The sequence below is a fragment of the Lissotriton vulgaris genome, chromosome 1_1 (genome assembly GCF_964263255.1).
Source record: "Lissotriton vulgaris chromosome 1_1, aLisVul1.2, whole genome shotgun sequence".
Lineage (NCBI taxonomy): Eukaryota > Metazoa > Chordata > Amphibia > Caudata > Salamandridae > Lissotriton > Lissotriton vulgaris.
The window spans coordinates 1,844,184,049-1,844,211,370 of record NC_141685.1 but is presented as its reverse complement, the minus strand read 5'-3'; the positions used below and the strand labels follow the sequence as shown (position 1 = coordinate 1,844,211,370).

Genomic DNA, 27,322 nt, shown 5'->3' with positions numbered 1-27,322 from the left:
AGAAGATACATTCTAAAAGGTTCCCAAGATGCCACTTGTAACGAAAATGGTTGTAATTATTGTTTTGTGTTACCATAGCCGGTAGACGCTGATGGAGAGAGGCTTGCTTTCCAGACCGTTCACACAGTCATTAAATTAATTGTTCCAGGGAAATTTATGATTTCAGGTATATGCATCTCAAAGTAAGTGTGAAAAGGGCCTTAAAGTTTCTTAGGTTAACATCTTGGGTGTACGACCTGTGGAAAACCTTGTCAAATGGGTCAAGAATTAGGACTACCTCAATGGGCACACGCAAGGTAGTGGGATGAAAGCTGAAGCCTTTGTGTTTCACTCGTGCTGGAGAGGGGATTACTGTTCACCACAAAAGCAGGTAGGTGAACGGAGAGTCCAGGATCGCCAACAATTGATGATACCTGAATGGCCTTGGCATGGCTACAAGCCACTGGTAATGTAGAAAATCAAAGTTTTTTCTCTGGTCTAGCCAGTCGGCATTCAAAGACCTCCTGGCTCCAGGTCAGGCTCTTTTTTAAAAATCTTAAACTATATTCTTAATGTTTTAAAAAAGCATACAAACCGAAGACATCAGAACAAATTGTTAGACCTTGCTCAGAGGACATGTTTTAGCTTTTTATAAAAAAAGTAATAATAAACAAATGGAAACAGAAAGCACAAACAAACTCAAAATATCCTTGGAGAATAAAGAAGCATAGCATAAGTACACAGTTAATTGTGAACTGTATGACTAACTGACAAATACTGCCTTCCATATATCCCCAGGCACAGTTCACTGTAATTAAATACACGTCAAGCTTGAAAGGTATGTATGCTATCCGTAGCTATCACACCATATTGTGGTGGGGCATGCATAAGGCATCCAGGTTCAGCAGTTCCTAGCTCCATTGGTATGAGATTCTTCATCTATGCAATGAAGCTCAGCGGCACAACAAATAGTGTTAAAGGCCAATTATGGCTCAATTTATTCAGTAACTTGTGTTCCTGAGTCTGAAAATTTACTTTGCTCTGATCTTGTCCGTGAAATATATAAGCTGCTTAGAACAGGGATTTCATTTTTTTCAAATTTGTCTTTTTGGGTCATGGTGCTCTTTATATCCTCTATACACTCTTTAGTTCATGTAGACACCAAGAATGCTGCCATAATACCATATTATCTCCCATTTGGTCATGTGTCCAGTACAACATTTTCTCATAAATTGTTAGACCTGTCATTCTTAGGGTGGTCTTTCCCCAGCCATTTTGCTTTTTACCTCCTTTTTTTGCTGATTCTTTTATTGGCCTTAGAACTCTGAGCACTCTACCACTGCTGAACAGTGCTAAAACTGCATGTGCTTCTCCCCTAAACATATCTGATTTAACATATCTGATTGGCATATTTGATGTACTGCTAAGTCCCCTGTAAAGTGTTAGACTATATACCCAGGGCCTGTTCTTCAAATGCTACTAGTAGACCTGCAGCACTAATCATACCACCTACACAAGTAACCTTTTAAACCTGTCTCAGGTCTGCCTGCAATGCCTGCAAGTGCAGTTTACTGCCACTTTAAATTGGCATTTAAAACTACTTGCCAAACCTTAAACTTCCCTTTTATTACCCATATCACCCCTAAGGGCTGGGTGCTATGTAAATAAAAGTTAGGGCATGTACGTTTTGGTTTTGCATATGCTGGTAGTGACAAACCAGGTATTTCTTTTTTCACTACTGTGAGGACTACCACTCTCATAGGCCAGCATTGGGAATTCCTTAATACACTTTTGAGCTGTAATTTCTGATCAGAGAGGACTAGTTTTTTTATGTGTCATATCTTTTGAATTGTAATCATAAATCCTGCTTACTGTTGAAGTTGGATTAAACATTACTCATTTCGAAATGCCACTTTTAGAAAGTGGAAATTTCTTTGCACTACTGCTCTTTGTGCCTGACAGCCTATCTCAAATACATGTCGGTGTTGAGTGACAGATACACTTTGTGCTTTCCCCTCTAGATGGCTACAAAGGTGAGGCTCATCTGCATTCTGGGAACGCATCTGCATTCTGATAGGCCTTCCCGGGCAGGGAGGGGTTGACACTTCACTTCAATAGGTAGTGTCCTGTCCACACACATAGCACTGATTGTTTACCCTCTGCCCACCAGGGTTAACCTGGCAGACAGAACTGGATTGAAAGGAATCCTTGTGCACTTCAGAGAGCTGCTTTGAAGTGTCACCTATATCAAAGGCACATTTATGTATAAGTACTGGGTCTCTGGCTCCCTAAAATCAGACATTTCTGGATCTTGAACTGAACGTCTGTCAGAAGGATTGCTGTGCTGCCTAAAGGGCTTAACTGGACTGCTTTTCTGGAAGGACTGATTTTCTGCATGTTGTCTTGCTGCACTGCCTGCGGCTCCTTTACTCTGCTGATGGAGAGCTAGACAGTGCCTTCCCTCCAAGTGGATCAAAGAATCAGTATAAAAATAATTATTCCCACTGAAATTCTCATCCACATTTTAAAATTGTATTAGTTAGGTGAGATTGTCTAGTTCTTCTTTCTCCCATTTTCACATATACAGATCATCTCATGTATTTCATAGTTTTATGTAAATTTCACCGCAGTTTAAGAAGGGCTGGGTTGTTATATTCAAGATATGTTCCTCCCTTTTTAATTGTTTTTAGAACCTTTTATTTTAGATCCAGTGCACCCTCATCAAATCCTTAATCATGGCAATCAGCCAAGTTACATTTTAAATTAATTGCTTATTTAAGTACTCTATATTTTGAATTTCTTTTCCAGTTCATGAACCACAAAGATAACGATTTGTTGAAGTGCCTTCCTTTAAAATCCTCTCTATACAGATGTTTATTATCTCAGTAGTAGAAAAGACCAGCAAAACAAACAATTTTGGATCTGTGGGGCCAACAGTTGATTTAAAATTAAAACACTTAACTGAACGGGGTATGGTGGTTACTGGTCATAGAGAAATCTGCCGAAGGCAAGGAAAGCAATTAAAAAAAACTACGGGCCCACTCCTAGACTATTTTGACAGGGTTTACAAAACTGACTTGCCCCAGAAGACTCAGAGATGAATTGCTATTGCTGCACTACAATAGAAGTGTTCAGGACTCTTCCAATAATAGACCCTTTATCTGAGAGACCGACACAGGGCATCATTGCCCTCTGGAACATGATAGACCGAGAAATTGCTTATAAATGGTGGTTGGGGTGCGGGGTTGAGAGGTATTTCTTTGAGAAATGGTGGGGCAGGAGCAAGGGCGGTGGGGGAGTATGTTTGTGGCATTGCTATTCTTGCGATCGCTATGTTTCATACCATAATTAAAATGTATTGAAACTAAAATCAACTTTATTTTAAAACGGTAGACATGAAGATTATATCTAACTGTAACCATGGAGATTATTTCTAAAGGGGAAAAAAAGCATTGATGCTGTTGTGACTTCCTGGTTGATTTTCCTGGGCCTACTTAAGGTCAAAGTATATTCCACAACAAAATGTTTTCAAACTTTTTTGTTGACTTTCATGTGCTCTTTATTTGAGGATAGTGACTTCCAGGAGTGTTGTAATTCTTCAATAATAACCCTAGTAGGAGTCCCTTTAGAGTGTTTAGCATCTTATAAACGAGATGATGAAATGGTTATGTATGTATTCATGATGAAACAATCCAGTTTTTTCTGGGTTATTTTAAATTGTTCTGTTCTAAAAGCATGTTTTCTGGCCTACTCCAGTGCTCGGTTGTTGTGGTTTATAAACCATCTAATTTCCGCCTCTACTTAAACCTTCTAAATAACTTCACTCAGTTTCAAATGGTTGAAATGCTTATTTTTAATTATGTGGTCCCACTCATTTCAACAGTTGCATTAAGAAACTTTTCAGAATGATCCTGGACATGGGCTGTCTGGTACGTAGGTCACCAACTTGAGCAAGAGGTGTATTGAACTTAGTAGGTTGAAGGTCTTGTACGATTTAAGCTCTTTCTCAATGAAACATTTTGTACGAGTTTCATAAATTGGTAGAGATAGTGTCAACTTAAAAGCATCCCAAAGTTACTGACCTGCCTTCAAAAATGAATTCATACTAATCTTCATCTCACCATGTCCCATTCATACTGTTTATCATGAGTCACAAATGTCTTATAAAAATGGAGACTGATCGGTCCTCAAATCTACAATCTGAACAAATCTCTGACAGCCATTTACTTTATTTACGACTTGGTGAGATTTTCATGAAAGTGAGATGTCTTCTAAATCAGATAGCATCTTTATACCTAGAAATTAGAGTTTTTATTCTGTTCTGTCTGAAGCCAAACCTCAACTTAATTGGATTCATATGCAAAAATGGTCATGTCTGGCATCCAAGACATTTAAAAGAATTCTCCGATTACCCAGGTACTTTTTCTGAAGCTTGAGCCGCTTTGTTGATTCTGACTGCCAACAAGAAGGAACTAGAAAAATGAAATCGAAATTATGAGCAGAAACATTATTGTGGCAAATAACCGCTAATGATCTAAGTAAAAGCTCAAGTTGTTTGAGCCACTTGAGAGGAAGTTGGCAACACCTCGAGATTTGCGTTTGACCATGGATACTTAAAGTAAAGTATTCTGCCTCAGAATTCATGTTAATTATGTGACACATGATTCTCTAGTATAAGTGATAAGAGAAGTATGTACCTAATTTACTCGAGTTTGGCAAACCTTGTTTCAAAAAGGCAGAACACCAAAGATAGTTCTTGTCTTGTAGAATCTTCATGATCATCTTGTGCTAGATCAGCTTCAGCCTTCTACTGTGGGTCAGTCATCTACAGCGCACAAGCTTATATCAAAGCATTTTAAAGAGGCTTTCAGGTTTTTTAAAGGAGGATAACTAAAAGGTTGTCTGCATTTATTTAGAACTAGTATATATCATCTCAGTTAACAGTGGACAGAGATTGAGCATTGTTGGAGCAAAAGCGGATTTCTGTTCAAATATGCCGTTGAGTATATGCTGATTTGAAAAGACTTGTGGTCAATAAGCTAAGTAAGAGCTTAGGCACTTTATTCCCCGATGTAATATGTTCATTCCCTAACGAGCCCCCCTGAGGACAGCGTGGTTCACAATGCTAAATACAGTGGACAATCCAAAAGGAATGTTGCAGTGAAACTACAGACACCTGCTTCTATCCAGGGGCCATCTACTTCCGTCCAGGGGCCATCTACCACTAAGACCAATTTCATTCCTCTGGTTTGATGAGTAAGTAAGTAAGTAAGTAAATGCTTTATTGTACAGTTAATAAAAACCATTACAAATAGCTATTAGTAATAAAAGAAAATGATCAGTTAAAGGAAAACGGTTAAAAAGGTCGGTCTAATACCATTAAAAATGGGACAATGATCATCCAGCATTAAATACAGGTAAATTTCTGTTTTAGATAAAAAAATTGTGTGTTTGTCCAAGCGCTTGCTTTCGACAAGTTGGTTTTTCTATATCCTCCGCTCCCCTTCTGACCGGCTTCTCCCAGAGTGTTTGTGCTTCTTGGGGAAGGTACTTTAATGTTCTTGGTCAGTATGGGTCTCTTACCCGGTCTGAGGATTGGAGGCGGATGATGTTATATAGGTGATGTCAATGTCCGCTTGTGCTCTTGTCGTTTTAAGCATGGTGTCTGCCAATCGTAGGTATCTTACCAGTCGGCAGGCCATTTGCACGTCGTCTCCTCTAAAACAGCTCAAGACTGCTTCTCTGCAGGACCTGATTCCTTTGTTTATAAACAAGGGTCTCAGTAGGTTCTTCCGGTCTTGCTGCAGCTCTTTGCAGATGGTTATGAGGTGTGTGATATCTTCCTCATGCATTCCGCACAGGCGGCATTTTGCTGGTTTTGATGGTCGCAGCCACGGGGCCATGTGGCCCGCTGCTGGTAGCACTCCTAGTCGTAGTTTTAAAAAGGATTCCTTTGTTGTTTTGCAGAAACTGTTCACTAGGTACGCCTGAGGAGTAAGTTTGTTGTATGTTTGCACAGTCAGCCAGCCATGTGCTCTCTTGACTAATGAGGCTTTGTCTTGCAAGAGGGATTCTTTCTTGACTATTTTATTAATAGTTTTTTTGAAACCTGATGAGCTCCCTTGAAGGTCCCATAGCTGCCTTGCCCCAAGATGATTGAAGGCATCCTCCAGGAAATGTCTTGCAGTACAGTCATTTTTGCTTAGTAGATCTTTCCAGAGGAGAGCGTTAAGGGTATTTTCTTCTCCTCTGCTTATCTTGTGCCAGGTCTTAAGGTAAGTTCCCTTTCGTGCAAGTTCTTCTTTGGCCAACCCAAATTCTCTGGTTTGATGAGAACTTGTGGAAAATAGCATAGACTTTAAGTCTCAACTTGTCAGAATTGACAATTTACTCCAGTCATTCGATGAAATAAACATTCAAGAAGAAGGTTATCCTATTAACTAAAATAAGAAAATGCTTCGAACTCACTACATGTGAGGTGCCTTTTTAAGCTGCAAAGTTTTCTTTATACTTTACTGAAATACATATTAAGAGAAAGGAACTGAACAGAAAAGAATATGTCAAAGATGGTAGCTTCAGAAAAAGGCCCTGTGTCACAAGGGTGGCTATATATGCTCAGTTGTTTGCATGATGCCGATATCTACATCATCATGTATGTCATTTGAAGGTCTTTAGCTAGTGGGCCTGATTCTAGACCACAGTAACTTCAACAAAGGTCCTAATGCGCTTCCTCAAGGCCCGTCTGGAGGCACTGCTGTTTGAAAATGTGATGCAGATTGGCGCCAGTCTTTTGTGCCAGTTAGAAACGTGGGATTGTTTCCATAAGGTGGCGTCTAGCATGCTACACATGTGCCAGGCGCACGTGCTGTTCCCTTTTTACACTCCGCTTTCTTAGTTAGTTTTAGGAATGTAGTTTCATGCCATAGAGGGGACCCTACCATCAAGTATGCTGTTTACCAATACTTGTCTCCTTTATTTATCTGTAGATACGCGGTCTGTATTGAACTCAAAACAGCGTGCTTGGAAAATACCCACACCTGCTCTGTCATAAGGAAGACTAAGTTACAGTGGGTATATGTAAGAGGAGTCTCATGAGGTCATGCTGCAGGGGGTGAGTTTCTGGCAGAAAGCCCTCATTCCCTTCAGCTCCTGTGGCCCACTGCGCCTCTTTTTTGTGCTGTTTAGGGCTCTCACATTAGGCAGATCAAACATATAGCTACTAACCAACAGGTAAAAATAGGAACTCTATCTCTAACTATCAACACTGACATTCGAAGTGTCCTCCTACCTGAGGAGACTCTCAGGGTGCATCGGAAAAACATTGCGTCCACCTATCAAGAGCAGCACCCCAACCATCAGCTCTGTGGTTATTCCTCTCCCGACTGCTGCCTTGATCCCTGGGTGCCATTGATGTGATATGCAGTCAGACATACTACCGCACCATGCCTCCATCCTGCTTTCAACTCCTTTGCCCTCTCTCCTCCACCTTTCTTCATTTCGCTTCGTCAAACATTTGTTCAGTTTTCAGTCTTTTGCTCTAAGCTCCCCTTGAGCTTTTATTTGCAGACACCTGGCTCTTTTGCCAGCCTACTTCAGTGCCTCAAGCACCTTCAACCTAGATCTCGGCAGTTCTCTTTCACAGATTCTACACACTGCCCACTGGGACTGTCCTGGTCGTAGTCTGCTCCTTTCTGAGTCCCCTGAAAACCATTTCCCGGCCTGAACAGAAGCGATCTGGTCCTCTTGACTCCCATGCATATTTACAACGTTCCAATAGTCCACTTTGTCCCTTGCGTGGCATGAATTTGCCTCTGGGAAGGGCTCTTTCCTTTTTCATCTGTTATAACCACTGACCTGCCATACAATTTCCCACCCATGCAGTGCAAAATAATCCTTTGTAATTGGTCGAATGCCTGTGATAGATATCTTTTTAGGTTATAAGCCATTAGACACTAATGCTCTGTATTTGGTAGTGTGTAAATTCCTATACCATTTGCTGTTTCTAACAGAACAATTTAAGCATCTTGCATTCTGCCTATAATAACGTGAGCGGTTTACAAACAGCTTCTGTGCTGGGCTCCTGTATGAACCCTTTCTGCCATATTGGTTGCTATGCCATCAGGAAAGCTATGGGTTACTAGGGAACCAACCCAGAAATAGGTTGGTGGGTACCTTCACATAGCAGTGGGTTGCCATGCCAGCCTCAATGGTCAATCTTGGTATCCAGGCAAACATTACTATGGCCCTCATAACTGCCTTTTATTTCTGATGAAGCCAGTAATGGCAGATACCGACCAATCAGAATGATGCGATCTGCAGAAACACCATTGATCTGAGATTTGGGCTTCTGAAATCTCTGGGTGAAGGTCTGTGGGGAAATGAGGAGTTTCTGGTAGAAACTGATCCTGAATTACGGATTCCCTTGGCAGGTTCTAATTTCTTAGTGGACTGTCAGGGTCATATTCAAACCAATGGGTGATATGGTCGCTGCATCCCGTGTTACTGGCTCCTGGTTTTGGTAACTCCAATGGTGGAGAGACACCATCCCGTTTACATGCCTGCTCATAATGACGGCTACATTAGCCGCATAGCTAGGGAGAACGGGGAAGGACTATCTACAATCATGGCAGCTGTGTCTGTCCAAGGATATGCCTTCTAGTAAGCTGGCGGCCCAGTCGTATGAAATGCACATTTTACATACCTTCCCAGATCTGAGATAGAGGCAGGATAGGGGTTTAGCTAACATTATATATAATGTGTGGTGGTGTTATTCTTTTAACCCTGATTTCATTTGCTTCTGCTAGTTCTTGTATTATCATCAATGCGGTTCTAATATTTATATGTTAGAGTAGATTAGGGAATAATAAAACCCCTTGATTATACATTTCTGTTGCATGTTGTACTAATTTAAGGGAGTCTAAAATAAACTCAGTGAGTTATCTAGCAGTTATAAAGTTCTCCAGATAGCTTTGCCAAATGTATATAGCTCAAAGGTAGGGGTGTGAAATTTGTTTCTGATTTCCCTTTCTCTGCTGTCACACGTATACTCATGTCTCAGGGGGTTAAGAAAATCTTACTTGTTATGCTCCCTAAAAAGAGGGTATGCAGAACTGAGGATGGTGACAGTAACTGATCTCCAAAATGCTTTTCCTCATCAGTGGTCAAACTTTTCTCGGGCGCCATCTGCCAACATCTTGACCCTTGTCAGCTGGGTCATCACAGTGCCAGCTTAAAAGATCACACTGTCTCCACCTTTCTTGCTCACAGGTAGCCCAGCAGCACCTTGGCTGCTCCTCTTGGCATGGTAACCTGCAGCTCGATTCTTCTGGTCCCCAGCTGCTGGGACGCCTGTTTTAGTTGTGATTGGGATTGGGCTGGAGCAATTGAGGTAAGCTGCTGCTGCCATCATGCACCAACAGCAGCCCGCCAGAAACATTTAGCCATAATAGCAATTTGTGCAGAATGGGGTAGTTACCATGCCTAGTAAATTCCATAACACTGGCGTAGGTTGTACTAGTTGTATTAAATACCTCCTCATCCGTTTTTTAAAAACGTTATATTTAGCTAACCAAATTCGGCATAATTTGCTTTTTTTTCTAGACCTATACGGACTAAAAATGTAAGCGTCTATGACCTGTCTGAAACTATAGGGGGAAAGCTGTGAGGGGGTGATAATTAGCACATAACTCAGAAACCTGATCACTGTGTACACTTTTTCTCAGGCTTTTCTTGGCTTTGCCTAGTTTGGACAATGAAGGGAGCGCTTTGCTGCCCATTTACTAACCCATCAGATGTCCATCAAAATGGGAAGAACATACATTTCCTATCTAGGAAATGCTAGGTATATTATTAAGACTGCGAGCAAACGGGCATTTTATAAGTACAACAATCTTGTGATGTACTACTATAGCAAGATGTAAGACTGACAAGATAAGCGACAGACTGAATGAAACGTCTGGAAAACACAGGTACAAACAGGAGATGAACAGATTGATTTAATATGGAGTGGCAAATGCCTGGGCCACTCCTGATGGCTCAAGAATTGGAAAATCACTCTGGCATATGGTATTGATTTTGATTTCCTTAAACCAGTGCCCCAAAAAATTTAACTTTTTTTTAACTATTAACCCGTGAAATTTATATGTAATACTTTTGTTTGGAAGATAAAAAGGCCCTAATTCCAAGTGCTTCAGAGGATTATCTTGTCATTATCGCACCAGGCAAAATCCAATACCTGAATTTTCCAACTGTGATATATATCCTCAATTGCAAGTCGTCCTATTCAAACTAGAGGAATAGCATACATCTTTCGGTGATTTTTGCACCAAAATCCACATGACAGAGTATTTAATGGGTCTTTTCCCCCAGTAAATTCCGGCAGGTTTGGCCTGCTGAAATATAACGGGAAAAAACCCTGGCGTTGGAGACTTAATTGCACCCAGAAATTACCGGGTGTGGTGATCTCCGCACTTCTTGAATTGCAACCCTTGCACACTTGGTTGTGTAGTGCATCACAAAAATCTAAGAATTTTTAGATTTTACCTAACAGACAGCTCTTAGCAGTGTGTCTGCGAAAGACCTCTTTGTACCATTCCAAAGCTTGCACTGGGCTTAGAGTCCACTGATTGCTTACCATCAGTGGGCTTTATTATCAGTCTTGTTTGTTTGCTTCTTATTTGACTGCACGTCCTCCTCTTGTATTTGTCCCTCCCTTTGAACATAGCCTCTTTACCACACTTTTGGTTGGATGACTTGTATTCTTCCATTGATCACATGCAGGAAACTGTTCTCCTTTTTCTTTCAGCATCACAGTGCATGTGTTTTCTGTCTTGCTCCCTTCTGTGTTGCACCCCCCTCCCTGGAATTAAACACCCTCCGTATGCTCTTTATTGCTCTCTCATCACTCGTCCAAGCATGTCCTTTGCTGTCCCCACCTCTTTCTGGCTTCTCTTTTCTTCATTATATTTTTGTTTGTTATGGCCTCTGCCTGGCCCAGCCACAAGCGGCCTCAGATGCTACCTTGCCCCCATCTACTCCCCACAGCATTTTCTCTACCTGCTCCCCATTGCTCTCCAAATCCTTTGTAGTCCTTTACATATACATGTTTGTAATTTTACTTTTTGTTTTTTTTAGAGGGCCTGGTAGATGCCATTTGCTACGGGGCCACTCCTAAGTGAAAAAAAGCGCTTTTGCGCAACTTAAATCATTTCAAATTTTTTTTATTTACCATTTCAATTGGCATCCGCCATCTTGGATTGGTAACTAAAGAAAAACAAAGCGCTGCCCGTATCATTCCCTAAGGGCTCACATGCATGATGATGCATTTACTCGCTTGCATCATCATGCATACAAGCACCTATGGAATGATGTGGCCGAATCATTGTGCATTTTTTTTATTTTATTTTGTTTTGCCGATGCTACCCTGCATCAGAAATATGAACTGGAAAAAGTCAATAGCTAAAAAAATAGGTCAAAATCTATTGGCCTTGCTACTGCTTGATTAAATATATTGTAATGTTTAAATTTCCAACATGATGTCGGATGACACCAGTCAACGTACAGTATGTTTTGTGGACCCACCAGATATTGCAAGTGAGATATTCAAGATGAATGCCGATGTGCATTTTTGTTAAATAATCTTTGTATTGCGAAATATAAACATCCTTTGGGTTTGCAGGGCAATATTAAGTGCCCCCAGAGACATCCTTAAATAGGGATGTCGTCTCAGATTGCCTACAGTTAGATGGAGCTGTAAACATTAAATGGTTACATTACATCAAAACCATGGCATCGGATATGGGCCACAAAGAATATTTTGATAATCCAACGTGCTTAGAAATGGTTCCAAGGCGCACGCTTAAAAAATTGATCTTGGAATTTTTAGACAATAAAAGATGGCTCGCTGAAAAGGATAAATACACCGCCAAGGCAAACCAGTCTCTTATTTCATATGTTGGCATACAGCCCTACTTAGTGATAGGCTCTAGCCCTTTCTCGAGAATGTTACTGACTAGGTTTCGGGTGGACACTTATTTCCGCTTGGTAACATTTCCCAACTGTAATGATTGGACCAAACATTTGGTGAAGTGCCCTTGCGATGACTTATGGGATCAATCTAATATCCACTGCAAACTGTCTTGTAAATTTTATGTGACCCCCAGGAAAAGGTTTTTGAAGCCGATCCTCACTAAATGGGGAACTAGCAGATGCAGAGCAGCTTATTGCAAGTTAAAGTAATTGGAAACAGAATTTGTGGTAAAAGCAGTTTCTTCCTATCTGAGAACACTAATTGCCCTGAGGAAGACCATGTGAACTGTGTGATCCATGTTGTAGTGTCTGTAACTTGTTCCTTTTAATTTTTCTTCTTTTTATAATGGAAATATTTATGGATTTTATGAAAATTAATTGATCACCCTTGCTTAACATTTTGCTTAGAAAAGTGTTGGTAATAGAGATGCTCACATGTGTATCATTCCACTTGCTTTTTTCTAACATGGATTAATTGGAGATAATTTGATGGTTGTTGACCATGATCATTTTTAGCTTGTGTAAATACGTGTGATTGTTATTTTTAAAAGATTTTAATGTCCTATTGAATTGTATTACACATTTGTGCTTTTATGATTTTGCAACAAAAATCGAATAAAGCTAATTTTGAACTTTGAACTTTGAGCCTAGAAAAAGAACTGCAATAAGAAAAGTATGTCACCAACGTCTGTGAAAACAAACAGCTGCATATGAAAACCAGTACAGCTGTTTGTCAATATTATTATTAGAAAGACTTATTATAATACTGTTACACTGACGCAATATTATTGATGTGGGTAGGAGTGTGGGCGCACTGACATTGATTTGTCCATAATTTATAGAAGGCTGTCTGATGGTATTTATTGTTTCTTAATTGGGTACATAAATTATTTCAAGCTTTGCACTAATGCATTAAAATGTACGCCTCAAAGACTTAGTCTTTGCGTCCATGCATACTTATAGATATGTCACTGTATATGCATTTACTTATGTGTGTCCTCATTCATATAACTCTCCATTGATGTGTACTATCCTAAGACCATTATAAAGTACACCGGTTTGATTCTTTTTTTCTGACCACCACAGACAGTTTGAAGTGGTGATTCCCACAGAAGATTCTGTCATAACAGAGATGACATCTACGTTAAGAGACTGGGGCACAATGTGGAAGCAGCTTTACGTGGTAAGTGATGAAAACATTTGTTAGTGATATACCATGACCAGTACGCATTTATTTTTGGTGGGCCTTACTGCTGGCCTACCACTGAAGACATGTGTGCAATGGATAGTAGTGTGGGTGCCGGTAGTAAAAATATTACAAGTAACCACCTTATTCTTAACTCATTGTGTTTTGTAGATTTTCCACCAGTAGTGCAAAATTGCTCATCTCTGGTTAACAAAATTAAATGAAAAGCACGAATTGAAAAAGACTTTAGAAAATTATTTTTGAAATTGCTGTCAACTTAAAGCCCTGCTTTAAAAAAAGGCTTCAACGAATACGAGCACATTGATGCAAAAGCTGGCTGGTGCCACACTTCCATGAGTACATTGTTTCACACATGTGCCTGACACTGCATTTCAAAATCGACTAGCAAGACTGTTGGAGAAGCACCTAAAACCGGCTTCTGAACTTTCTTCGGAAAACCTTAAAGTGTATTCTCCAAGGCATTATCATCCTTGTATCAGCATACATGGGTGTAGCACTCCCGCCCCGATCATGATCTGTTGTCTGCTATTATTCAGAAATGGATCCATCCACCTTTGTCTATGCATCTTATTCGAGGCACTTTGATGATGTGCTCAGTGGTTCATAGCCCTTTACAAAACCCCTAATTGAAATTAAGCAAAAAAAGACAAACTAAGCACATTTTCTCAGGTAAATAACATATCTTAATAATATAATTCTTTACAACAACGGTGAATTATTTCCTGGACTTTTCACTTGTTAGTGATTGTCCCCTTATTACTTAATTTTGATAAGGTATTTCTGTTGTAATTTTATGACCAGGGACGTTTACTGTAGTGACCAAATGTGTGCACTTAAAGAAATGATGGCACACTGCTGAGAATGCTTATAATGCTGTCTGATTTAGGGAACTCTTAAGGATAAATTAAACTTGTGTGTCAATCACATTAATAGTACATATAACATAATTGGAAAATGAATCAATTGGCAAATATTCTATGTTTCAACGCTACCTCGAATACAAACTGTATCCATATATGATTTTCATGCAGGTTTTTAGATGGAGAACAGCCAGAACTCCATTGTTTCCACTGAAACGAGAAAATTGCACAGTCTTTGTACTCAGACTTCACCTGAAAGTTCCCTCCAGTGGCCCCAAGTCCACAGCAGTCTGCTACTGATTCGTGTCATTGATCCCAATGTGTTGCAAAGTACTTCTTACATGTTTTGTCTAGCACATTAAGCAACAACAAACCAAGTTACAGCCAACACATTTTTTCCAGTGCGAGGATCCCACGACGATTCAGCACTGTGGCCTGTTAATATGGACCAGTAGTTCACGTTCCAAATGTACATTGACACATCCAACTCAGCTAAGTGGCAAACAACAGCTCATCTCCACTTGACTCCAAGCCACTGACAGAGGGATGTGCATCAATGAGCTGTGACACACCAGACTTAAGACCAAAATCCGTCTGAAAGGCAGCACTAATGCAGTATTGCCAACACTTCTCTTATAAGAGTGCTTCAGCCCACTTTTGACAGATGAACCATTAGTGTGCATCTCTAAATGAAGCACGTTAACACTAGTAAATCTGGGATGATATGTTTATTCTCTCAAGAATAAAAATGTCAAAGTGCTTTTCCTTGATGAACAGTTGATTTGATCTCTTCGCGATAGAGCCAGCACTCTAACCCGCAGCTCTCTTTCGCTTGTCCCATGATCCACCTCCTCCTGTCCTAAAAAGGGAAGGCATTTCAAGCACTTTTGTGCTTACATTAGACAATTTAATGCAATATGTGATTCATTGCATGCCATGGAGGACAGGGCTGTCAAATCTGCTACTTATTTACCCCAATGCAAGGGTATGGATTAAAAATAAACTTACCTCTCTGCCGCTAACCTCTCCTGCTGCTGCACGCCTCCTCCGTCTGTTTGAGGCACCGGAAGCACCCAGGCTTCCGGACTCTGGCAGACAATCACAACGAAGCAGGAGCAGCATCATAACTAGTCTGAGCGTCCTGTTTGGATGCTCAGCAGCGCCTGGGAAGCTTGGCCATGTTCTCCATTGGGCTGTGCAACAGAGCCCAATGGAGAACATACCATATGTGCATGACACTGTGGCCGGCCCTAGAGCGCCAGTCAAACCTTCATGTGCACTTAGAAGAGTACAAACCACACGTCCCATGCTCTGGTGTCACAGAGCCCAGCCCCGCCCGACTCCCGCATAGAAAAATTAAATGAGAATAACGTTCTGTTATTATCATTTTCTTTTTTGCACTGCTGAAATAACCGTGGGGTGATGCTCCTCACCTTAGCCGAGGAGCCACCTCTGGCTTCAGCCACAACTCTGCTACGGCCCTCAGTTGGCTAGCACCAGCCCGTCAATTCCACCAACAATCGGGGCTGGACTGGGAACCCAAATCAGCCCTGGCAATTTTGACGGTCCACCCCATCCCGGGGGAGGTGACCAGGGAGTGGGTGGAGCAAGGGAGAAACACTGCTGCTTAACCAAACCGGCCCCCTGCACTGCCGCTTTTGTTAGTGGGGCCTATATTGCAGCAATGCTGTAAAACCGGCCCCCACTGTTCCAAAACTGCTCCCACCCTTCCAGCCTCCGGGGCAAACGCACAATGCCTGCTATAGCGAGTCTGGCCCTGCCAACAATACAGAAAATATAGCCTCGCCTATCTGAGCCTGTGAAACAACCCATATTGACTTTTTGTGGCTCCGGAGGAAATTAGGCCACCAGCAAGGGCAGCAGTCCTCTTCCTGTTGTCGATTGCAGTCAAGCCACTTTGATTTCCCCTACTATATTCTTGCACCGGCACAATTCGTTTTTATCTGCCCGGCTGGTGTCCAATTACCTCAGAGCAGTGAGTGTTGCAAATTGTTGAGCATGGTTATGTTCACCCTTTTAAATCTGTTCACCCTCCTGTTCTCCCGTTTTTTGTTTAGTCTTCAGAAATTCTTGTCTCCATCCTTTCCCAGGATGTTTAGTCACTGTTGGCTAAAGGGATCATAGTGAGTGTTCCAGAAGTGGAGACATGTTATTACCAGTGCATGTCAGTGGACAAAGGGCTCTGGCTGACATTAGGCCTTTAGTTTCTCATCAATGTCCTTCGGATGGACATGTTCAAGATGCTCACTTTGGCCCAGGTCCCCTCTGTTCTGAATCTGGGGAACTTAATGGTGTTCTTGGACTTGCAGAATGTGTACTTTCATGTGCTTGTCCTGTAGCGCCACGGACACTTCCTCTCTGTCTGTATGGGATTTGAACACTTTCAGTTTACTTTTCTGCCCATCGGCCTCACCTCAGCCCCCTGGCGGTTTACACAGGTGAAGGTGGTGCTGCAACTCATCTCTGCAGGTCAGGGATATACATATTTCAACACCATGACAACTGGCTCTTGAAGGCAAGATTGCTTTAGTCCCTCGCTGACCACATCAGAAAACTGTCACTCTGTGGACATCCCTCAGATTCTCCATTGACAAACTGAAACTCCAGCTTATGCAGTGGATTCCTTGCATGGGGCCTTCCTGGACAGAGTGGCTTTCAAGGCCTTTCGTACCCCCTGCATCTAATCTGGAACATCCAGGTTATGATCACGATTATTGGTGCTTACTCCTTGGTTCTGGCTTGGATGGTTCTGAGGCTTCTTCATCACTTAGCTTTCTGCTTTGTTCTAATCCCTCGTTCCCATTGGCAAATGTGGGATCTGCTGTGGAACGTGCACGACATGGAGGCTGCCTCTCCGACAAAATCTGCATTTGAGAAGAGACAGCCTGGTGCCTGCAGTGGTGGCTTGTAGAAGCCATCCTGACTCGCGGCAGGCTATTCTCTCTATCCCACTCAGAGCTCACAGTAGTGGCACATAAACTTTCTCTGGCATAGGGCGGTCACCTGGACAAAGTACAAATATGGGGTCTTTGGTCTCTGCTGGAGCAGAGGCACAATATCTGACTTCTGGGGCTTTGTGCCTTATTGTAGACCCCGGTGGCCTTTATCCCATCCATCAGAGGGAAGCTTGTACTGATCCTTATGGGCAAAACATCTGCCAGGTGGAACTGCAGCAAACAGGGCGGTGCGGGGTCACCGACACTGTGCCAGGAAATGTTGGCGGAAGTTCAACCTTCAGAGGATTTCTCTGTTGGGCAACCATTTAGCGGGCTCTTTCAATGTCAGAGTGGATGAAGTCTGCAGATGCTATCTGGTGGACCATGAATGGCATTTGCACCCTGAGGTGGTCCAAGGCGTCTTCATCCAATAGGCATGCCATGGGTAAATCTTTTTACAACCACCGAGAGCATGCGGTGTCACTCACACTGCATGCTGGAGTTTCCACCTCAGGGCTTCCTAGTATGTGCATTCCAGTTGCAGTGGAGGCCCTGTCTTTTGCATTCCTTCCCACCTCTGCCCCGAGTTCTGAAGGTTGTGAAGGACTCAGCCCATCTCATCGTGATAGCTCCGGATTAGACAATGCTCGGCTGAGCATTTGCCATCCGCTCTGTCTACCTCTTTGGGGAGGAACCTTTTGTTCCAGCAGCATGGAAGAGTTCTGTATGCAAATCTCAATAACCCATACCTCCATCATTGTTGTTGACTGAGCAGAACTAACTGAGTGGGGTTTGACTTGCATGCAAAAGTAGTGAATGTTCACCTTGTGTCTCGGAGCCTTTCTACCAAATTCATTTATTCCCGTCATTAACCGGAGTTGATGGCTTGATGCTGAATCTATTCAGTTGATACTCTTCAGGCCATGCATCTCTGATGTTTCTTTTGTCACTGACCCGACAAGGCTTTGTTCTGGGCACTGTTAGATGTTATTTGTCTGGCCTTTCTACATTTGCCTGACCAGCCTTTATTTTTCAGATCTCCGACTGTGATGCTTTTGTAAAAAGGGCTCACATGCATGCTTCCTAGTGTGCCTATTATTTTGCACCAGTCGGACTGTAACTTGGTTCTAGCATTCTTGGTGTGCACCCCCTTTGGGCTTATGCACAATTGTTTAATGAGTTTGTGACCATTCCAATGGTATTTCGTTTTGCACTCACTGGAGTCTTCTCTGTATACCACCTTCTTCCCTGACAAGCTGGTGCTACAGACTCTTCCTTTCTGCCAAACGTATGGTCACACTTGCACATGGGGCAGTCTCCCTACTCTTTTTCTCTCCACTGCTTCCCTCTAAGGAGGAAAAGCGGCTTCACTGGCTGGATCTGTAGAGATATTCGTTTTTACCTTGAGAGCACTAAGTATCACCTTGTGATTACCAACTGTATATAGGTGTTGCCGGTGCTAATAAAGACAGGTCTTTTCAGAAGAGGATTTTGTATAGATGGATCATCCTGTGCATATAAATGTGTGGCACCCTGACCAAGAAAGAGCCTTCTCAGGGTCTTTGTGCTCATTGAACCAGGGCTAAGACTGCCACTGTGGCACTGGGTAGACGTGTTCCCGTTTTGCACATCTACCAGGCCCTTATGGGCCTCTGTTAGGACATCACCAGGTAATACTTTGTTGATTCCCAAGACCGCAGAGAGAGTAACTTCTCCCGATCAGTTTCGCAGCACTTCCTGGCGTAATGTCAACTTCTCAGACTACCCACTCTGCCACACCTCTCACATTCTTTGTGGTGTTGCTTTGGTATATAGTCATATGGAGAGCAATCTGCATTTACAAGTATCTGTGAGAACATTAAAGGACTTTCCTTAACACGGCCCAAAAGTTGACGGCCCGAGTCCTGTCAAAGTCTGCAGAAAGGTTAGACAGATGCACAATAACGTGGACATGCTTCTTTTACTAGGACACAATGTGCATTGATGAATACAGCCACTGCATTACAAATTGCTGAAATCCCCTTCAATGACACAGCCTGCACCCTAGAAAGAGCCTTATTTAACTGCATCATTTCTGTGAGATGTTCCAGGAACTGCCTGAAATATTATGGTACCTTAACTAATTCAGATGATGGGTCCTCATGTATGTATCACAATAAGAACATGTTTGTAACTGTATAACATCCACTGTTGGTACTTGTCTTATTTTGATTTGTCTAATGAAATTCGAACTTTCTTTGTCTCTTTATGGACGGTGCCTTATTTGAGCCGTAGAATTTAGGGCCAGATGTAGGTCACCAAATACCGGTCGGTAAAGGGCGATTTTGGCCGTTACCGACCGGTATTTGGTGATTGAGATGTAGGGGGCCTAAATCTTACAGAATCGGTAAATTTACTGATTCTGTAAAATACTGATTCGGTAAATTTACCGAATCGGTAAATCGATATGTAGGTGGCACTGCAAACAGTGCCACCGGCCCCTAAAAATGTGTTATTTACCATGTAATACTATTGCATGGTAAATAACGAATTCCTGTGTACATGCACATCTGTGCATGTACACCTGTGCCATGTGGCACACAGACATGCCCTAAGGGCATGTCTGTGTGTCACATGGCACACAAGCCAGAATCAGGGGTGCAACAGAGTGTCAAACTGTCCCCCTTGTCAATTCGGTAATTTTACCGAATCGGTATTTACCGATTCGGTAATTGCCATTGATTCCTATGGGCCTTGATTTGGTAATTGCCATAGGTTCCTATGGGCCTCAAGGCCCATAGGAATCAATGGCAATTACCGAATCGGTAAATACCGATTCGGTAATTACCGAATCATTCCGATTCGGTAAAAATTATTGAATAATTACCTACATCTTATTTACCGAATCGGTAAAATTCTGTATTTTAGAGTCGGTAAATAAGATTTACCTACATCTGGCCCTTAGTGGTAACATGATCTTATGCATCAGGGTACCGAAGGTCGCAGGTCCATTTGGCGTGGTCTACACTTATGAGTCAATATGCTAAGAACTGATATTGCTTGTGCATTTTATACTTCTGCTGTAATTACAAGCACAATACTGCCCCATCCTTCCTTGGCCGCTGTTCTTGGGTGTTAAGAGCTCAATCCACAAGGGGCTGTACGTACATGCTGAAGTCTAAAAGTCACAGGAACCCTCTTACCCCTAAGCGTCCTTCTGTCATGACCACCTGGCATTTTTGAGATTGAGAATGTCCCGTTAGTGCTTCCTGAAGGGCCCGTAAGGCTCTGCAGTGTGGACACACTTCCATCAAATCTTAGGACATGTCTGCCCCAGTGCAGATATGGCCTCTGTTTTCCTGCTAGTGTGCATGTTACTTGGTGACAGTCAGTGGAGCGAATATTTCCTCCCTGGGAGGAGTATTACAAGCAGTACGAACGTCGTTTTCTTAAGGGTATCTTTGCATCTGAAATAAGGCACCTCAGTGTGACGGTGATTAATGTTTTTGTTCTGCTGGTGACATGGGCGGGAGGCTGGTTCAGCCTGCCAGCAGACAGAGAGATCTTAGTTTAAAACATTATCAAATGTAGTGAAAAAAAAACATCCTGTGAAGAGGAGTCGAATGGAAAACCTGTGACTAATGTGTTTTCGTGGGAAGGGAGGCATGTGGTTAGCAAACGTTAAATTGGATATAGAAAAGCAACGCAAAAGTGGGGAGAACTCCAAAGCAGAACAAAAATAAAACCTCCTGAGTGAGTCATTCAAGTACCCGCATGTTAACTGAGCTGAGGGTGCAAGGGAGGGAATGTACTTTCCTTTCGCAGCTGTACCTCCGCACAGCTCCTGGCTCACTCGTATCTTTATGCAGAGAAATGATTGTGTTCCTCTGTGAATTGTGAAGTAATGCCCGTTTTGTATGTTTTACAGAAAAATGACGGCGACCTCTTCCACCGCCTGTGGCACATCATGAACGAAATCCTGGATCTGCGTAGGCAGGTGCTTGTGGGCCACCTGACGCACGACCGCATGAATGACGTCAAGCGCCACATCACCGCTCGTCTGGACTGGGGCAACGAGTGGGTAGCACGCGCCACAACAAGGCTGCTTTCAAAGAGCTGCATGCATGCGCGCTAAATAATAGATGGCTTGTTGGCGTGATTATGTCTCTAAGACGTTGCCAGCATTTCCACAGGATTTTAACAAGATTAACACATACGAAAAAACACGCATTGGTTACGACACAGCACCAAAGCTAGTGTAATGTAAGTGGGGGTTCTGAGGCCCCCCCTGTACGAATCTTTGCTTCTGCGCTTGCTTTCCCCAGAACTATGCTCTGTGCCAGTTCTTCCCTTTAACTTTTTTGCACGCCATCAGCTCTTTTCCTTCCTCTCACACTGAGTACTGAATATGTAGTGTAAGATACCACTGCTGGCTAATGCACCTGCTGCATAAATCTCTGTCCGACCTGAAAGTCGCAGACTGTAAAACAGGGTGATCCAGTCTTGTGCCTGAGGTCACTAAAGTGAATATCCCCGAGTTTGGTGAAAGTGAGACCTCGTACCCGCTGCACAAGCATATTTTTTAAGTTCAAAAATAAGTTTATTAAAAGGAATACAAGGTAATAATACAAAATAGGATCATAATATTATGAGGAAAAACAATAAGGGGATGAGAAGGAAAGGGGAAACATATGATGATTAAGTGAGAAAAAGAAAGAAAAACAATGCAATTTGAAATGAGCAAAATTGAATGGATTAATCATGGGTATCAAAAGGTACAAAATAAAGGGTGTAAGAAATATGCAATAGAAACAAATACAATTTAAGCTATGCAGTAAAACAGTTTAGCAGTACATGAGGAAATGGAAAGGGTATCAAGGGGGTTTAGGAACCTCCTGCTGAGCAGGTCGTGGACGAAAGGAGCGGGTTGTACAATTATCTAAATACAACGTAATAGGTAGCCATAACTCAGCACGTTTAGCTGCCAACTGTGCAGGAAAAACAAAAGCATTATCAAGTCTATGATTATGACAAACATTATACCACCAAGCTTTGAAAGTGATATTGGACGTAGACTTCCAGTTGATAGTAATTTGTTGAAATGCAACCGCTAATAATAAGTCAACAATGCGAACATTGAAGTCAATCTGGTCCCAACAAGGGGAAAGACTTCCCAAAAAGATTCGAGCATGAGAAAATGGAATATAAGTGGAGAAAATAACATTAAATTGCACAAGCATATTTAACTGAATGTGGTGGCTATGCAAAGGGTCAGCGTTGTGACACTGCATCTGTACTGTGGCCTTTCTTCTGCTGCAGACGCCATGTGGCATTTTTAAAGCAGTTCTCTAATATAATTTTGTTACCACAATGTGCGTCAGAGTAATGTGGAAGTGTGGCTAGTGAAACCACGGAGCTTGATTTAGAGTTTGACGGACATGTACTCCGTCTCCAACATCACGTATAGCTTGTCCACCTTTTTACAAGTGTGCTAGGTTATAATGCGCTTGTAATCAGTCTGATGAAATATCGTTACATTTGTAACGAAATACCCGTGCGTCCCTACATTCTAAATCAAGCCCTCTGTCCCTAATAATTTTTCTAAAAACACACTCCAAAACAAACTGAATATATTTTGACCTTACATTGAAATGTTCGTATATACATTTTAACCTGCACCCAATTCCATTGTCAAGCACGTACCCCAAGTATGGGAGGTTTCACTGTACTTTAGGAATAAAAAAAAACAGATGGCCATTTTTGTTGGTAAATATCTAAGTACGGTTGAGATCCTGTAAGGCTATATTTTGGAGTGTATGTTTTTACAGAATATGTGATAGTAGTCTCTTTTCACGTTGAACTGTGTGCCAGTCGTGAGTGTGGTGCGGTTGAGCGCAGTGAATGGGTAAGGGTACCCTGACATGGTAAAAAAGCAGGCCTAGGCGTAGTTCACAGAGTTTTGCTGCGAAGTTACAAAAAAAAATCAGCGAAGTTCAGCAAGTGGCGGAGTGCAGTGCGAACTGCAGTTCGCGCTGGTCTTTCTGCCTCTTGGATAGAAATTCTACCCGAGCTGCAGCTCTCAAACTTACCGTTCGTGAGCGGGAACGGTGAAAAACTCTGCGGCAATACGCCAAGCGGAGTTTTCTGCACTCTAACGGAGCGGAGTTCACCGCCCAGGCCTTTAAAAAAAGGCCCAGAAGCAGCAAGGGGTCAAGTAATGCAACAGCTTGTAGGGCACCCAACTTTGAAATTGGGCTGCAAAATATTTCATGACAGTAAATGAATGCCACTTTTGGGAACAGGCGATGATTTGTTGTATTCAGAATGCGACAGTTCTGAGAAGGTTGCTAGTAAGAAGTAGTAGCATAGTTTTTGGCTTGAGTAGAAGAAAGCCACATATTGTTGCAGTGAATCTTCACAGTCAGACCTTGGAAAACACCTTAAGTTGTGGAAAAAATGCAAGTCCTATTATTTCAGTTTCATGGCGTCCATTTTCAAGGACAACCGAAACGGGGCAAGCATCACCCCTTCACATTCCCCAAAGGAATATACGATTCCGGTCTCCACTAAAACATAAAAGTCAGGCTGAATAAGTAGTGAGCAAAGGTGTTCCAATAGCCTCGTTTACTCAGAGCTTTGTGTGTTTCTAGCAATGTATGGATTTTCAAAGTTTGAGGTTGATTACGATGATGAATTAAGCTGCAAGTGCTTAAAGACAAACTAGATGAACAAGGTTTCTGACCAGGTAGTTAGCAATCTTATTTGAGCCTCACATATATGGGTTACTATGTAGGGTCTGGATCATTGAAATGAGGATGAGAAACTGCCCTTGTGTACAGGTGCTTTTCAACGTTTGGGAGTGTTATGTAACCCTAAAGAGGCTTCACAGCTGTGGGTCTATCTAAAAAGTAGTCTAAAATTGTTGAGTGTGAATAGAAGACAAACTCCAAGTTGTAAGTGAATACCTTAAACTTCAGCCCTTCAGTAGCCAGTAAGTATCAAGGGACTGTTCTAAAGCAATGTGGGGGATCAGGGAGAGCGGGGCTTCTCATGGTTGAGTCACATCTGTGGTTTCCTGATACAACTGTAGATACTGCAACAATATGGTTAGATGAGAACCATATCTCATTTCTGTTTTCTTATGTTGACTCATTTTTTCATCTATCGCAAAGCACATGGAGTTGGCCAGAAGACCAGGCTGCCAGAAGGAAGGGACAGACAAGCCATTCTTACCCAGACCCTGTGCTTTTTCAGTTCACTTGTTCCTGTAGCAATATTTGTTTATAGATTTTTAATGAAGAGGTAGCTAATACTACTTGGTGGCGCCAGATGGTGTATCTTCTTGGTATTTTTTTTCCCTGAAAGACGTTTTTTAAAAACTTGGAAACAGGCGCATGTCCTGTGGTAGACCCCTCTGAAGTTGTGGACACAAACTATACCGAAGGCCAATTAAGGAGGACACCCCCTTCATAATAGTGATTCCATATATGGTGGTAAGCCCGTTTTGTTGGTCTCAATTTTTCCCCGACATGCATAATGGGTTTAATATGTACCAAAATGCCATTTTGCAGTTGCAAACCTTGAGATTTTGCAAACAAACAAGATTACGTTAAAGTCGGCTTTAAAGAAATCCACTGATTCCCAGCCGAAACCAGGGTTAGATTCAAAGTATTGTGCGGAATGCAGAAGAGCCCACTTTAAATATGGCCCTCTGCATCCCATTGAGATGTCTTAGCTCAGCCAGCTGACTGACTGCATGTAGAAATACACGAATCAGGCTCCGGGAGTCCCAGGTCCAAACTCTGGAATGCCAGTTACACATACTTTTAATCAGAGGGGATCCTTATATGTTACCGGAAATTGCTGTAAACCAAACTTGTAGGACTAGTTTACAAATGAAAGAAGAGATTGTGAAATGTGGATTTGGTGTGCCCCTTAATGCTCAAACTCGACTCTAGTTCCTTGTGGTCAGTAGTGTACTCTAGAACGCATAGCTTAAGTACCTTTACTGATGCCTTTGCAACAAATTGCAACTGTATGTATAAAGTGCTTCATGCCCCTGAACAGACACACAGCACATAAGTGGACAGGTAGCACGATGCAAAGTGCTTAGTGCAGTCCTGCCAAGTACCACTAATCAGGCGCTAGACTAATGCGTTTTAGATTTTAGTGTGGTGCTCCGCATCACGGCACTGAAATGCTTTGTCACGCATAAGGCATAGTGTCAGTCAGTGTCTTATTTGAGTCTTATTTGAGTCTTATATAGCGCGTGGTTACCCTTGGGCATCTGGCTGCCTGTGGTCTCACTGCTCCCAGCTGAGCTACAATGTATCATTAGATAGTACTGGTGCGGCCGCACGGCCTGAGTCAGTCATTAGTGCCCAGCCCAATAGTTACTCCAGAGGGCGCCGCAGGTCCTGCTGGCTAGGGCTGCCTGAGCGGGCAGTTTGGTTATGAGAAAGACCGTCCGCAATCATGCCGCAGCTCAGTCCATATTGCTGCTGCTCCCACGTGACCTGCCAGTCTCCCACGCTTGTCTGTGGCCGCCACTGTCAATTGTAATATCCGAGCCAGCCGAGGGAATGAGTGCAGTGGACGGGTAAGTCATGGTTTGCAGCGCCGGCTGGAAGGACTCACAGAGGACTGACTACCTGGCAGCCTGGACCGAAGCCTAAGGCGGATTGCGGTGGGGTGTGACTTGCTCGCGGCCTGGGACAGCTTTGCCTTGTTGCAGTGCAAGCCGCTGACGTGCCAGTCATGCTGATGATCAGAGTAAGTAGACAGTTTAGTTACCAGTTGCCACCCCTGAGTGTCTCAGTGTTAACACAAACATGGTGCTGGGAGGGACAAGATCTAGAGTCTGAGGTCCAGGTACTGGTTCCGGGACCCTCACCCTCATCTTTGCCTTCAGTGTCGACCCGAGTCCCACAGCAACTACTTACCTTTCAGCGCTGCGCTGGAGGTCACTGTCAGCAAAGCCTGTAGCTCTGGGGGAGGCTGCCTGCGGCTGGTGTGATCTGGTGCCTGCTGCGGGCTGGGCAGTAAGTGGCTCCATGCCAACTGGGGAGGACAGCTCAGCTCGGAGTAATGGTTTTTGTTAGGGATGAGGCGGATAACCTAGTTGTGACATAATAAAATATAGCCTGGCTGTTACCTACGCATGCCTCAGCCCCACTCTCCGGTGTAACTTGTAATAAGTATATGTTTCCCTCGTCTTCATTGCTTGATTTTGCTCACGAGAAAGTGTCCCTCATATTCTTTAAAATGTAACTCATAATTACATTGAAATTATGACAATGTCACTTATGGAAACCTGAAACCTTGGCAGCTGTGTTAGTGCTTGGTTGGAAAAGCGGTGAATAACCATCTAACCTACTGGCAGAGTGTTTTAGTGTCATTGATGAGTGACCAGAGTGGTGCTCTTCGGTCTCAATTCTCTGTGCCTTTGTGTTTTAAAGAGTGAGAGACAGAACACATGGACTTTACCTTCATTTACTGTTGTACCTGCTTGATGGGGTCTAACGCATCCACACTGGAGCGATATAGGAGCACCCTGCTGCCTGCCCTGGATGCAGGATTTGTGGTGGATTCGCTGTATAACACCCCTGGAGCTATAGGTGGGGATCCCCCAGGCATGCATTGCATAGAGGCAGCCGTGTGGGCACGTGATCTCAGTGCGGTGGCTCCTCTAGGAGCTTTGGGGTGTGACGCACAGGAGATACGCAGCAATGGAAAGTGCTGTTAGTCACTCTTCAGATGACAGAGGTCCAACTCAGTGAGGTACTCTGGGTAGAGCCAGCCAGAAGGAAGGAGGAAGGAGAGAGAAATTCACGAGCATACACTTGCTTTGCCAGCATCATACGCCACACAAGGGGTTATTCAGCACGCCTTCAAATGTGCGCAACGCCAGTGCTCATTTGTGCTATGTGGATGCATTTTGCATCAGGCAAAATTGCAATATGGCTTTATTTGCCTTTCTCTGCAATGTGCGAGAGTTAAATGCTGACGAGACGTAATATCATGAATAAATCTTCCCACATTGGAGTTTGATCCTCGCATTGCGCAATCTGGGTCATGCTGTCCTCGACCATATGTTACAAGTGAAGAATGGAAGCTGGAGAAATGCTTGGCTGGCACAATAACTCTGAAGCTGTAAATGCATCCAGAAGAGACCCTTCAAACGGTAGCAGAGGCGGTGCATCACATCTTGGGTTCATGTTCTCCTCTTAAATGTGTGGGGGAGTGCAGCGTTTCGGCATTACAGTCTGTCTGGCCTTTTTCAAAATCTATCCCAGATGGACCACAGAAATAGG

At 42.8% G+C, this 27,322-nt stretch overlaps 1 protein-coding gene across 1 annotated transcript in view; it reads left to right on the top strand.

Annotated features, from left to right (window-relative positions):
- DOCK4 (dedicator of cytokinesis 4) overlaps window positions 1-27,322 on the top strand; it is a 1,616,764-nt gene that overhangs the window by 413,871 nt on the left and 1,175,571 nt on the right. The window contains exons 5-6 of the mRNA XM_086919301.1: window positions 13,093-13,189; window positions 20,938-21,086. Coding sequence (XP_086775427.1) covers window positions 13,093-13,189; window positions 20,938-21,086 — 246 coding nt within the window. The remainder of the gene's footprint in view (window positions 1-13,092; window positions 13,190-20,937; window positions 21,087-27,322) is intronic.